Source organism: Chrysochloris asiatica, unplaced genomic scaffold, assembly GCF_000296735.1.
Source record: "Chrysochloris asiatica unplaced genomic scaffold, ChrAsi1.0 scaffold00221, whole genome shotgun sequence".
In the NCBI taxonomy this organism is placed as follows: Eukaryota; Metazoa; Chordata; class Mammalia; order Afrosoricida; family Chrysochloridae; genus Chrysochloris; species Chrysochloris asiatica.
This window is the reverse complement of record NW_006408739.1, coordinates 1,213,966-1,226,652: the sequence shown is the minus strand read 5'-3', so window position 1 is coordinate 1,226,652 and position 12,687 is coordinate 1,213,966. Positions and strand designations below refer to the sequence as shown.

At 39.3% G+C, this 12,687-nt stretch overlaps 1 protein-coding gene across 1 annotated transcript in view; it reads left to right on the top strand.

The window, feature by feature from the left end:
• LOC102813504 (gephyrin-like) overlaps window positions 1–12,687 on the top strand; it is a 750,251-nt gene extending 737,564 nt beyond the window's left edge. The window contains exons 22-23 of the mRNA XM_006873064.1: window positions 11,074–11,170; window positions 12,554–12,687. Of these exons, the coding sequence (XP_006873126.1) occupies window positions 11,074–11,170; window positions 12,554–12,687 (231 nt within the window). The remainder of the gene's footprint in view (window positions 1–11,073; window positions 11,171–12,553) is intronic.

Below are 12,687 nucleotides of genomic sequence, written 5' to 3'. Positions count from 1 at the left end.
CCGTCTGGCTGCCATGGCAAACTGGAAGTCCATCAATTTCTTCTTTTGTTACGGATCTGTTCAAACTTTCTACTTCACTCTGAATAAGTTTAGGTAGGTCATGTTTTTCTAGAAATATATCCATCTCTTCTAAGTTTTTTAATTTGTTGGAGTACAACTCTTCATGTTGTTGTTGTTGTTGTTAAGTGCCGTCAAGTCGGTTCCGACCCATAGCGACCCTGCACAGGGTTTCTGAGGGTGTAAATCCTTACGGGAGTAGAAAGCCTCATCTTTCTCCCAAGGAGTGGCTGGTAGTTTCCAACCACTGACCTTAAGGTTCCCAGCCCGATTCGTAACCACTACGCTATTCTGTTATTATCCTTTTAATTTCATTTGGTTCCATTGTGACATCACCCATGTGGTTTCTATTGTGAGTTATTTGTGCCTTCTCCCTCTTTTCTTTTGTTAGTTTTGCCAATGGTTTGTCACCTTTATTAATCTTTTCAAAGAACCAGCTTTTGGTCCTGTTGATTCTTTCTATAGTTTTTTGGTTTTCCATCTCATTTATTTCTGCTCTTATCTTTATTATTTCTTTTCTTTTCGTGACTGTAGGTTCCCTCTGCTGGTCTGTTTCTAATTGTTGTAGATGCTGTGCTTATAGGTTAATTTTGGTTCTTTCCTCTTTTTGGATGTGTGCATTTCATTGCAATAAATTGTCCTCTCAGCACTGCTTTCACCATGTGCCAAAGATTTTGGTATGTTGTGGTGTCGTTCTCGTTTGTTTGTAGGAACTTTGTGGGTTCACGTTTAAGTTCTTCTTTTACCCAGTTGCTTTTCAGCAGGGTGTTGTTCAGTTTCCATGCATTTGACTTTGTTTTCTTGGTCTTCTTATTGTTGATTTCTAGTTTTATAGCATTGTGGTCTAAAAAGATGCTTTGTAGTATTTTGATGTTTGTAAATTTATGGAGGCTTGCTTTGTGACCTAACACATGGTCAATTTTTGAAAATGTTCTATGTGCACTGGAGAAGAATATATATTGTGCTGTTGTTGGGTTGAATGCTCTGTACACATCTATGAGGTCAAATTGGTTGATTGTGTTGTTTCGTTCTTCATTCTGTCCCTTTTCGAAAGTAGCGTATTAAAATCTCCCACTATTATTGTAGATTTCTTTCTTTCTTTCTTCAATTCTAGTAAGATTTGCTTAATGTATCTTGGTGCTCTTTCATTGGGAGCGTAGATATTTATTATGGTTATGTCGGCTTGCTCAGTTGACCCTTTGATCATGAGATAGTGTCCTCCTTTGTCTCTTATGCTGGCTTTTGTCTTAAAGTTTATCACAGAGCAAAATTCCACTTCTGCTTGTTTATTGTTGCAGTTAGCTTGGTATATTTTTTTCCATCCTTTAATTTTTAGTCTGTTTTTGTGTTTGTCTGTAAAGAGTCTCTTGCAAGCAGCATATTGAAGGGTCTTGTTTTCTTATTTATTCTGCTACTCGCTGTCTCTTCACTGGTGCCTTCAATCCATTGACATTCAATGTAATTATCGATAGGTATGATAATTTGTTACTTTTTTGGTAGTGCTGTTTGTTCCTTTGTTCTGCATGCCTCCTTGTGCTGGGTTTGTGTTTTTGTGCTATTTCTTGTTGGTTTCTTCTTAGTTTTTATGTTTGCTTGTTCTGCTCGGAAGTTCATTTTCATGGTAAGTTGTGAAGTATTAACTTTCTTTGGGGTTACCTGGTAGTCTAATAACTTTTCTCTCCATTAACAGAATCTATTGTATCCTGTTATGTACCTGACATCCTCACCACCTATGTTTATCCCTTTTTTAACATGGATATAATTTTGATCTTCGGTTGACCTCCTAGCTCCTTTGAATTCGTTGGTGTAATTTTGTTCTGTTCTGGACTCTGCTATCTGTCGACTGAGTTCTAGGTGGTGTTGCCACACCTGTCAATCTCTGGTTGTTGTCTTTTCTTGTTGGGTTTCAGTCCACAGAACTGCCTTTAGGATGTTTTGAAGTTCTGGATTGGTTTTAATAAAATCTCTCAGATTCTGGTTATCCTGGAATGTTTTGATCGCACCATCATATTTGATTGATAGTTTTGCTGGATAGATGATTCTTGGTTGGCAGTGTTTTTCTTGTAGGGTTCTTTATATGTCTCCCCATTGCTTTCTTGCCTACATGGTTTGTTCTGAATAGTCAGGGATTAATCTGACTTACTTGCCTTTATAAGTGACACTTCACTTTTCCTTGGCCGCTTTTAGGATTCTCTTCTTTGTTTTTGGAGAGCTTGACTATCATATGTCTTGGTGATTTTCTTTTGGGGTCTGTCCTTCCTGGGGTACGTTTGGCTTTTTAAATATTTATCTTCTCATCTTTCAAGATGTTAGGGAAATTTTCTTCCAGAAGCTCTTCAACTATCTCCTCTGTGGACATCGCTGATTCCTCCTGTTCCGGAATGCCAATAATTCTTAAGTTGTTCCTTTTCATGTTATCCAGCATGAATCTTAGACTCTCTTCAGATTTTTTTATCCTTTTTTCTGCTTGCATTTCTATCCTAGCAGTATTGAGAGATTTGTGTTCCAGCTTGCTAGTTCTGGCTTCCATCTCTTCTGTTCTGCTCCTTTCCCCGTTCGGTGTATTGTCCATATCTGATATTTTATTATTAATCATCTGGACCTCTTTTTGCAGGTTTGAATTGTTTACAATGCTGTATCAATCTTGTTTGATTGCTCTTGTAAGTACTTTCCTGACTTCTTCCTTATTTTCCTCCACCCCTTTTTGGAGCATTTGAATTTGTTTCCATATCATTCTTCTGAACTCTTTCTCAGGCATATCCAAAATCTGCTCTTCCTGTTCTAGAAAGCCTTTGTCTGTCTCCAGCTCATTTGTCTCAGCTACTCTCTTTTGTTTTGGGCATGTTTTGGTATCTTTTGTTGTTTTTTGTTCGTCATTTCCAATAGTTATGTGATTTTTTAAATGCTTAAGTGGATGTTTGTTGTTGTGTTATTATGTTTATTGGGTGTCTCCTGGTGGATATGATCAGGAGATAGGCTTCCCTTTTCACATGTAATGTTTAGCAGCTGTTATTGGCTCTTGTCTCAATGGTGGACTATTATGGGGTATGTGTGTAGCTTGGCTATATGGCCACAGTTGCTGTCTCTTCTTTGGTAACATAGGGAAAAAAGCTCCCACCTCCAGGAAAAATGTGTGGTCAAAAGGTCCAAAAGTAGAAGCAATATAAAGCAGAAACAAGAACATCCACTCTGAAACAAAAATAAAATTGTGCGTGTGTACTGTAGAAGCCTCCAATAGTGGGTTGGGGTGTCCACTCGTTCAGACCCCTCCCGTAGTCAACACCATAGAGGTGCACAGATAGATATTGAGAAGTTAGTGGAAGAAAGATTATTTACTATTTTTGTCTCAAAGTCTGTTAAGTGTGTGTGCACAGCATAATTCTTGAAATAGTTGTATCATTTTATGTTGGGGTTTTACAGATTGCTCATATGCTTTGTCTGTCAGACCTAATCTTTTTTCTTTCTGGGTAGACAGGGGTTAATTGTTCTGCTCAAGTTAACTTTAGCACCCACAGGCAGAAGTCAAAAGCCGCAGCCAAAGGATTGGCCCTTAGACTGATGGGACTCTTTCTGTGCCATGGTAAAGCTCTGGTCTCAATGTTGGACTTTTTTTGCAGGGTGCACACCCACTCGCCTGAAGGTGTCTGGGCTGGGCAAAGAGGGCACGACAGGGAAGAGGAGGGGAAAAAAAACGTGTAAAATCCCTCCACACTTCTTTTCGCAAATGTCACTTCCCTGCTTTTAGCGCAGGTTCCCTTTGCCGGTCTGTCTGTAGTCCCACTCTCTCCACAGGGGGAGTCCCGTGCCGATTTGTAAAACAGTGTTTTCCTTTATACAGTGATTTTTTTCACTTGCGGTTGTGGGAAACTGATGCTCAGACCCTTATGATAAATTCAGAGCTCTGGTGTAGTTTCATGATAGCCACGTCCCTGGGTTTTCAAGCTCCTCCCCCACGGAGCCTGCCCTACCTGACTCTGCTGCCACCAATTGGAAGTCTCCTCACCCCTCATTTTTGAGGGCAAATAAGCCTCAGTTTGCATGATAGCAACATTCTGAGTATTATATATAACCTTTGACAAATTTAATGGTTTTTCATCCTCTACTCTTGGCTTCTCTAATTCCTTTTCTGTCTAATCACTTCATAATCTCCAATTATAATCCTTCAGTGCTTCCCATATGCCCAGGGTTAAAATCAAAATCCACAAGAGAGCATAAAAAAATGTTTTGTTGCACACAAAGGTAAGTCAAAAAGTATTTCATCTAGAGCTCCAGTTCTCACTTGCATGAGTCTGTTCTAAACAAAATATGTTTAAATATGTCTCTGCAATCAGTGAATGGCTGTAGACAAGTTCTCTTGGTTATATACTTGTCCTAGTTTCAGTAGGATACCTTCATAAAAAGTCCAACAAAACAGTGACTTCCAAGGACACCTGCTAGGCCACTTCAAGGGAGAGAGGTCAACTCAGAAGGTTAGAGTGACTTTGGGAGAGGAATCCAAAGGGGCAGTCTTCATAGATTTTGTGAAGGACACAAGACAGTCATAGGGGCTTATTGTGAAGCTGTTTTAAGAAAATTGAAAACTGCGTCAGTGAGGAAAAAGCCAAGACAGCTCCTTCAACCAATGCACCTGCTCATTCTTCAAGGGTAGCAAGAGCTGTTCTGTGAGAATTTCTTTGGGAACACTTACCACCCCATAGCCTTGATCTTTTTCTTTCAGACTTCTTTTATTTCCCCAAACTCAAAGAACATTTGAAAGGAACATGATTTGAGTCCCTCAAGGATGCCAAAACTGCCATTTTGATGTATACATCAAAGAATGGAGAATTCTTTGGGGAAGGATTAGAGAAATGGAAACACAGCCTTCAGAAGTATATAGACCTAGATGGAAGATATGTTGAGAAACAGCAGCTTCACATTTGGATATTTTAATAAAGTTTTCTATGATTTTGTAGAAATAATTTTTTTTTTAAGGTTTTACTGTGGATTGGGTGAAAGTTTACAAGGCATATCATCAATTTCACATTCAGCAATTCATATACATTGTTTAATTACATTGATTATAATCCCTTCCATATACCATCAGTTAACAGTGTTTCTCTCTATCCACTTTAGCTTTTTAAAAAACTCAAAAACAAACAAAAACAAAACACCACTCAGGCATATATAGTAATTTACATCTCCAAAGGACACATTCTGCAAGTCTGCTCCTGGCCACCAGCTCTTAGTCCTTCTCTTCTTAGTCCATGAATCTAGCCGCTCCCCCTCTCCATGCCCCCATCTTTGCCTCCATCTCTGGCGCTGCTGCTTCTCTGGATAAGGTCCCGCATTCTACTTGTGCGGTCCTCTCTTGATGGTCCTAGGGTCTTCTGTTTCTGGACTGTAAGATTAACTACTCCCCTTTTTTTGTTACAAAAGTTCTACCTTTACAATTGTGACAATTGCAATGTCATGATAACAATTATTAACTATTGAATCTTACAAATCTTATCCCCATCTCCTTTCACCAGACCCATCTAGACAAGATGATAGCTATTCAGTGGGGACTCTTTCTTTCCCCCCACACTCTCAAATTAAGCTCCCTCTTGAAACCTTGTAAGCCAGTCACTTCGTGCCTTTATTGCCCCCTCATTTTAGGTAGCCAGTGTCTAAGTTGCCCGTTTCTATCTACCCTGTGTGCAGAGTGCATAGCATTGATACTTGATTTGAAGACTCTTTCTCTCTCTGTTGGTATTTAGAGTAACTACCACTCTGAGTATAGGTCAGGTTCATCATGAAGATGTATCTTCTGTCACATAGCTGTCCCAGTCTGCTTGTCCTTTCTAGTGGGAATGTCTCACCTCACAAGGTTGTGGATGGGACTCAGGATTCTACCAAAGATCCTACACTCTGTAAAGGCTTTGCATGAGGCCTGTGTCACTGGGCAAGTTGTAGAACCCCTTTTTGGTATACCAGTCAGTTATAGGTTGAAGGCGGGCTTACAAGTTTTCTCTAATCATGTTTCCCAACATTCCTTTCTATCCCACTCAAGTGTCTATTTTACAATAGTAGGCAAGAGAAACTAATATTCATAAGGCAGTCAAGGATTTTACTATTATTTCCCCTCTTCAAGCTATAACTAGATCCCTATATTCCAGGGCCCTGTTGTTCCAAGGTTGAGTATGCATCACTATTTACCTCTGTCCCATTAGGCCATGCAAACCTGTCTCAGTGTTCCCCTATCTATCTTGTTCCTCTGCCTCCTCCTCCATTCTTGTATTGCCCTCCCCAACACCCAAAATAAACCCCCCACCCCAACCCCATTGTGGTTACCTTATATTCCATTAGTTCTTCCCTCCATTTAAGACAGTCTATTTTATCTAATAATCTACCTGACCTTCCCACCACCTGGATCGCTGTTCTTCTGTGTTTACCTTTTTCACATTGTAATTATTTTGATCATAGACTGGCCTCCCAGATCCTCTGTTCTTATAATTTTATTCTGTTCTTGACTCTTCCATTTGTCGACTGAGTTCAGGTTGATGCTGCCATGTACGTCATTCTGTAGTTGTTGTGTGTTCTTGTTGGTTCTCAGTCCACAGAACTTCCTTTAGGATGTTTTTTATAGCAGGGTTGGCTTTGGCAAAATCCCTTAGCTTCTGTTTATCCTGGAATGTTTTGATTACACCATCATATTTGATATACAGCTTTGCTGGGTAGAGGATTCTTGGGTGGCATAGAAATACTTTTTGCCTTATCCTCATGTATATTACCTACCAAAGTAAACTATATATACAAAGAGAGCACACGGGAGACTCTCCTTCCCAAGTTTTCCTCTCCAGTTTCATCTGCTTCCCATCCTGTACTCTGACCATATCTGCTCATATGGTCCAGAATGGACATGAGGATCCCTGCCTACCTGTGCTTCTTCTCCTTCTTCTCACTCCAACACTTCCTTTCTCTGTCGAGAAACTCCCTACTCATCCTATAAGACTCAAGCATCAACTCTCCTGTGACGCCTTAATCAACATCCCTGAGAAGGGTGCACTTCTATACCATTTAAATCGTTGTGTGGTAACATTATTACATGATATTTGCAATTCATTGATTACTCCATTTGAGAATCCTCTGAGGTCACATTTCTACAAGTTGAGCGGGACAAAGAAGGACAATATTCTCCTTTTTTCCTGACCCTTCTCCCTTAGGTATTTATGTGTAGGCCATGTTGCTGTTGCTTGGTGCCATCAAGTCAGTTCCAACTCACAGCGACCCTGTACAGGGTTTCCAAGGAGTAGCTGATGGGTTTGATCTGCCAACCTTGAGGTTAGCAAGCTAGTGCTTACCCTACAGTGACACACCAGGACCATAATACAGTTTTTCCTCTTGGGGACTATGGTGTGCCAGGCAAAGGAAACAGTCCTAGCCCACTATGACTCCCCAAATTTGAATGAATAGAAAAAGTCATCAAAAGTGCCATTTCACCAAAACCTGCCTGTCTTTGTGTACCTGTGGTTCATTTTGAGACTCGTAGTAATTATGTATGTCTTTAAGCTAAGTGATCTAAAATACCAGAGCTGTAATTGTCTGTAGAGATAAATATGTTAACTAATACACTGTTCTCTTTTTCAGTAGAACACTATGAAAATCTAATTAGTTTCACCTCTTACTGTAAAAGGAACAGCTGTTTGTAAAGAAACTATGAAAAAACAATATTAGTCACTTCAATTTCATGCAACTGAGTCTGGTTTCTTAAATATACATGAATACCTTGCTTCAAAACAAAATAAATTTCTACTTTTAAATTGACTGAAAAATAATCATTTAGAATCATAAAGCTTGAAGGTACTTTAGCCAGTGTGTCGTAGAGCCCCATTTTGTAGCTGAGTAGGCATAGGAAAGGAAAGCAACTAGCTGATACAGTGCAACCAGTTAGCAGTAAGGTGCCCTGGTGTGGCGCTGTAAGATATGCATGGACTGCTAACCACAAGGTCAGCAGTTCAAACCCATCAGCCACTCCTCGGAAACCCTATCCAGGGTCATTATGAGGTTGAACTGACTTTGTGGCAATTAACAACAACAACAACAAAGTTAGCAGTAAAGCTGGAAATAGAACCTAGGTGACTGATTCTTAATCTAGTACTTGTTCCACTGCACTACCATAAACCAATCGATGCTCTTGTCATTTCCTTCATACTGGAAAAAAACCCCAGACAGAGAAACAGACAGAGAAAGAGATCTTTACCGTCAGAGAAACACCAAATAATTTAGGTATAATGCCAAGTCATTCCTTCAGTAAGGAGCCTTTGGGGCACAGTAGGGAAGCACTCAGCTGCTAACTGAAAGCTTGACAGTTCAAACCCCCCAGCTGCTGCATGGGAGAAAATTGTAGCCATCTGCTTTCATGAAGATTATTAGTTGTTGTTGAGTGCTGTCGTTTCATTTCCGACTCATAGCAAACCTGTATAGGGTTTCAAAGGCTTTAAGTCTTTGTGGGAGCAGAAAGCCTCATCTTTCTGACCTTGTGGTTTGAAGTCCTGTGCTTATCCAGTGGAGCTACTGCACTACCCTTCATAAAGATTACTGCCTTGGAAACCCTAGCGGAGTAATCCTACTCTGTCCAATAGGGTAGCTATGAGTCAGAACCAATTCAATGGCAATGGATTTGTCTTTTAAACTACCCCATCAGTATATACAAAATAGGGTGTAAGCAAAAGCAGTATCAAGTAAGAGAGTTGTATTCTGCATTCCAGAGGAAAAGCATGGTTTGTCAGAGTATATGCAATGTTTAATGACATTGTAACTAGAATAGATTGGAGATAGTTGTTACTTCAGTCAGAATTTCCAGGATATTCAAATTTTAACTACAGTTTTTTGTTTTTGTTTTTGTTTTTTTTTATCTAAGCAACACCTTTTTTTTTTTTTTCGTTGAATAAAGAATTTCTTGACATTGTAAGATATCTAACTTAAGTGATCATTGTGCTGATGGAAAATACTGATTCTCTTTTACTGGATCAGTCTTATTTTTCCTAATAATGAACCAACCCTTGAACTAGGCACTGTGGGTTAATGCGCTAGACTGCAAAGTCGGTTTGAACTGTAAGCCTGGTAGTTCAGGCTCACCAGTCATCCTTGGAAACCCTCTACAGGGTTGCTATGGGTCGGAACTGACTAGATGTCACTTAACAACAACAAACATGTTCAGGAGTCCTAGTGTGGTACTGTAGGATAATGCACTGGACCACAGGTAGATTTGAACCACAGTGGTTCAAACCTACCATCTGTTCTTCGGGAACCCTATACAGGGTTGCTATGAGTCGGAACCAACTCAACGGCACTTAACAACAAACATGTTCAAGAAATACCTCTTAGGTTCCTGCTACTAGCACATTGTCACTTTAGCTTATTCAAATACCAGAATGAATTTAATGACATGCACACCAAAGACGTCAACATCAGTTTGTCTTTCTGTGAGATCGTATATATGAACTGAAGTTGCTATGCAGAAGTCAAGGATCTCTTTGTTCTTTGTCATTGCGTAGGAAAGTCATCAAGAGCTCTTTTCATGATGTGACTAAACCAAAATGATATGTTTGGCCAGTAATTATCAGTACATGTTGATTGCATATTTGATCAGTTTCCTACTGAAGAAATTGATAGAATTCTTTAATTTCATCATCACTGGGTTTAGTGGTTGGTGCATAAATTTGAATAATAGTGGTAATTAATCCTATCAGATAGCATTATACTTCAAGATAGATCTTAAAATGCTCTTTTTGATGATGAATGTGATGTCATTCCTCTTCAATTTGTCATTCCCAGCATAGTAAACCATATGTTTGTCAGATTCAGTATGGACAGTACCAGTCCATTTCAGCTCAATGATGTCTAGGATATTGAACTTTATACATTCCTGTTCATTTCTGACAACTTCAATTTTCCTAGATTCATATTTCATGCATTTCATGTTCCATTTATTAATAGCTGTTTCTCCTCATTTTGAGCTGTGCCCCATCAGCCCGTGAAGGTCCCCAAAGCTTTATTCCATTCTTGTCATCCCAGTTAACTGGATTTTCAGGAGGCTGCTCTTCCCCAGTTAGGTTTTGAGTGCCTTCCAGCCTAAGGGGTTCATGTTCTGTTACTGGATCTTACTACATTCTGGTGCCACTCATCATGTTTCAGTATTCAATATTCTGGTAATATCTGACAGTTTTTCACTGCTATTTGTAAGGTTTTCATTGTTTAGACATTCAGAAATGGTCCACCTCTATATACCAATGGCATAGTTTCCAGCATCACAGCGACATGCAAACAGCAAACTAACAGACAAGTGGTGGTATAAACACTTATGTAAATGCTTATGGTAAAATATATTTATAAAAAGTATAAATAATTTATAAACTTATAAATAAATTAAAGATGTTAGACCTTTATTTTCAGTGGTAGTATACCTGCTTTGATTTCTCAATTCATTGTATTCATTAAACTCATACAAGTAAACCTCAACAGTAGACTGTATTCTTTTTATCTGCCCTTTTCTTCATCATGAACACCAGCTTCTTAGCTTTTGCTTTTCCTCCAGATAAAACAGTTTAATACCTTGTTGTTGTTGTTAGGTGCCATTGAGGCAGTTCCGACTCATAGCGACCTTATCCATAGCAGAACGAAACACTGCCCAGTTCTTTGCCATCCTCAGAATTGTTGTTAAACTTGAGTCCTCTGCTGCAGCCACTGTGCCAATCCATATCATTGGGGGGTGAGGAGTGGGCTTCCTCTTTTTTGCTGACCCTCCTCTTTACCAAGCTTTATGTCCTTCTCTAGGAACTGATCCCTCCTGATAATATGTCCAAAGTATGAGAGACAAAGTCTTTCCATCCAGGCTTCTAAGGAGCATTCTCGACTTCCTCTGTTAAGAACGTCAGGTGGCTGTGGTGGGCACAGCAGATATTTCCCACATCCTCTCTATTGCTTGCACAACCTCCACCACCCTGAAGTTTTGAGAGGTGATCAAGTGACCAAGCTCCTTTTCTCTTTATTCTGTAGTTATCATGTGATGTGAAACTGGATCCTCGCCCAGAGTACCATCGGTGTATACTGACTTGGCATCACCAAGAACCACTGCCTTGGGCACAGAGTACAGGTTAGTCATTCACACCTGCAAGTATCCTGTGCACCCATCCTGTTAAAGTGCAAACTTAGGTATAATTGCCCTCCTTATGCATACCTGATTTTTAACTTATACTTGTTTCTTTTAGATTAGATGAGTTAAACTATTTCTAAACAGTACAGCATCTATAAGACAAGAATAAAAACGAATTAAACCAAAGTTTAGTTATTTCATTGAGCTATATTTTCTAGATAGGCATTTGAAATTACAAATGTAAACCCATGGAAGACAATTGCACAGCTTCTATAAGATATATAGAGGAGTATTCAAACAGTGAATTCTGAGCATACTTTGTAGGGAAAAGAGGGCTCTATGGCCCTGAGCTGTGAGATAAAAACCCAATTACACATATAATTTGACTCTCTGTGTCCTCTCCTCTGCCCTAGATATTGGCAAAATTTAAGGGCAGAGGAGTCAATAGCAATAACAAGATCAATATAATTAACTGAATTATACAGGTAAAAATCGAGAAATGGTAAATGCTTTGTTGTATTTCTTGTCATTAATTGCCGTCGAGTCAGTTCCGACTCATAGTGACCGTGTATAGGGTTTCTGAGGGGCGGCTGGTGAGTTTGAACCACTGACCTTGTGGTTCAAACCAACCTTGTGGTCCAGTGTTTATCCTACAGCACCATACCTGTAATTGAACAATAAAAAAAAATACAAATAATAAAATATTCAAAAATTATATAGCATTCTAACATTCCTACCGCTTTTAAACTTTAACCCCCAACTTCTGGAGCCACATATTATCTACCTTTGGGGCTCCGTTTGAAAACTCACATGACTTTTTAGCAAAGAGCCTTTGTTAAAGTGCCAACAGTAACTAACATAGTGACTAAGTACATGGGCTTTGCCAGCCATGAGACTTGGATTCAAATTGGCTACTAAGTAGTTACTAGGACCATAGACAAGTTGCTTAAAGTCTTTTGAGTCTTGTAAAAATCAAATAAGATCATTAAGTAAAGTGCCTTTTATCATATCTGGCACTTAGTAAATACTAAGTAAATTGTAATTGTTGCTGTTATCATCACTATTATTTGAACAGATCTTAAAAGTCTTTTTAAACATAATTTTCTACTTGAATGGAGAAAGCCGTGGCTTCTTGTATAATGTCATAAAATCCTGCTTTTATTCTTTCAAACAATAAATCTCTAATGCTTATTTCTAAAGTGTAAGAAGGTAGTAAGAGACAGCTGTATGACTACCTGAAAAAGTTGTTGGAAAGTAGGATCATCTTTCTGCCTCTCAAAGGTCTATGTTTCTGTGGCCAGTTTTTCTTTTGAAAAGAACCTCAAGGACTCCAAATATATCTATTGGTGCTTATGCTGGTGTAATGAGTGTGTCTCTTCCTAGGTAATCAAATGAGCAGCCGTTTGATGAGTATGCGCAGTGCCAACGGGTTGTTGATGCTACCTCCAAAGACAGAGCAGTACGTGGAGCTACACAAGGGCGAGGTGGTGGACGTCATGGTCATCGGGCGGCTATGA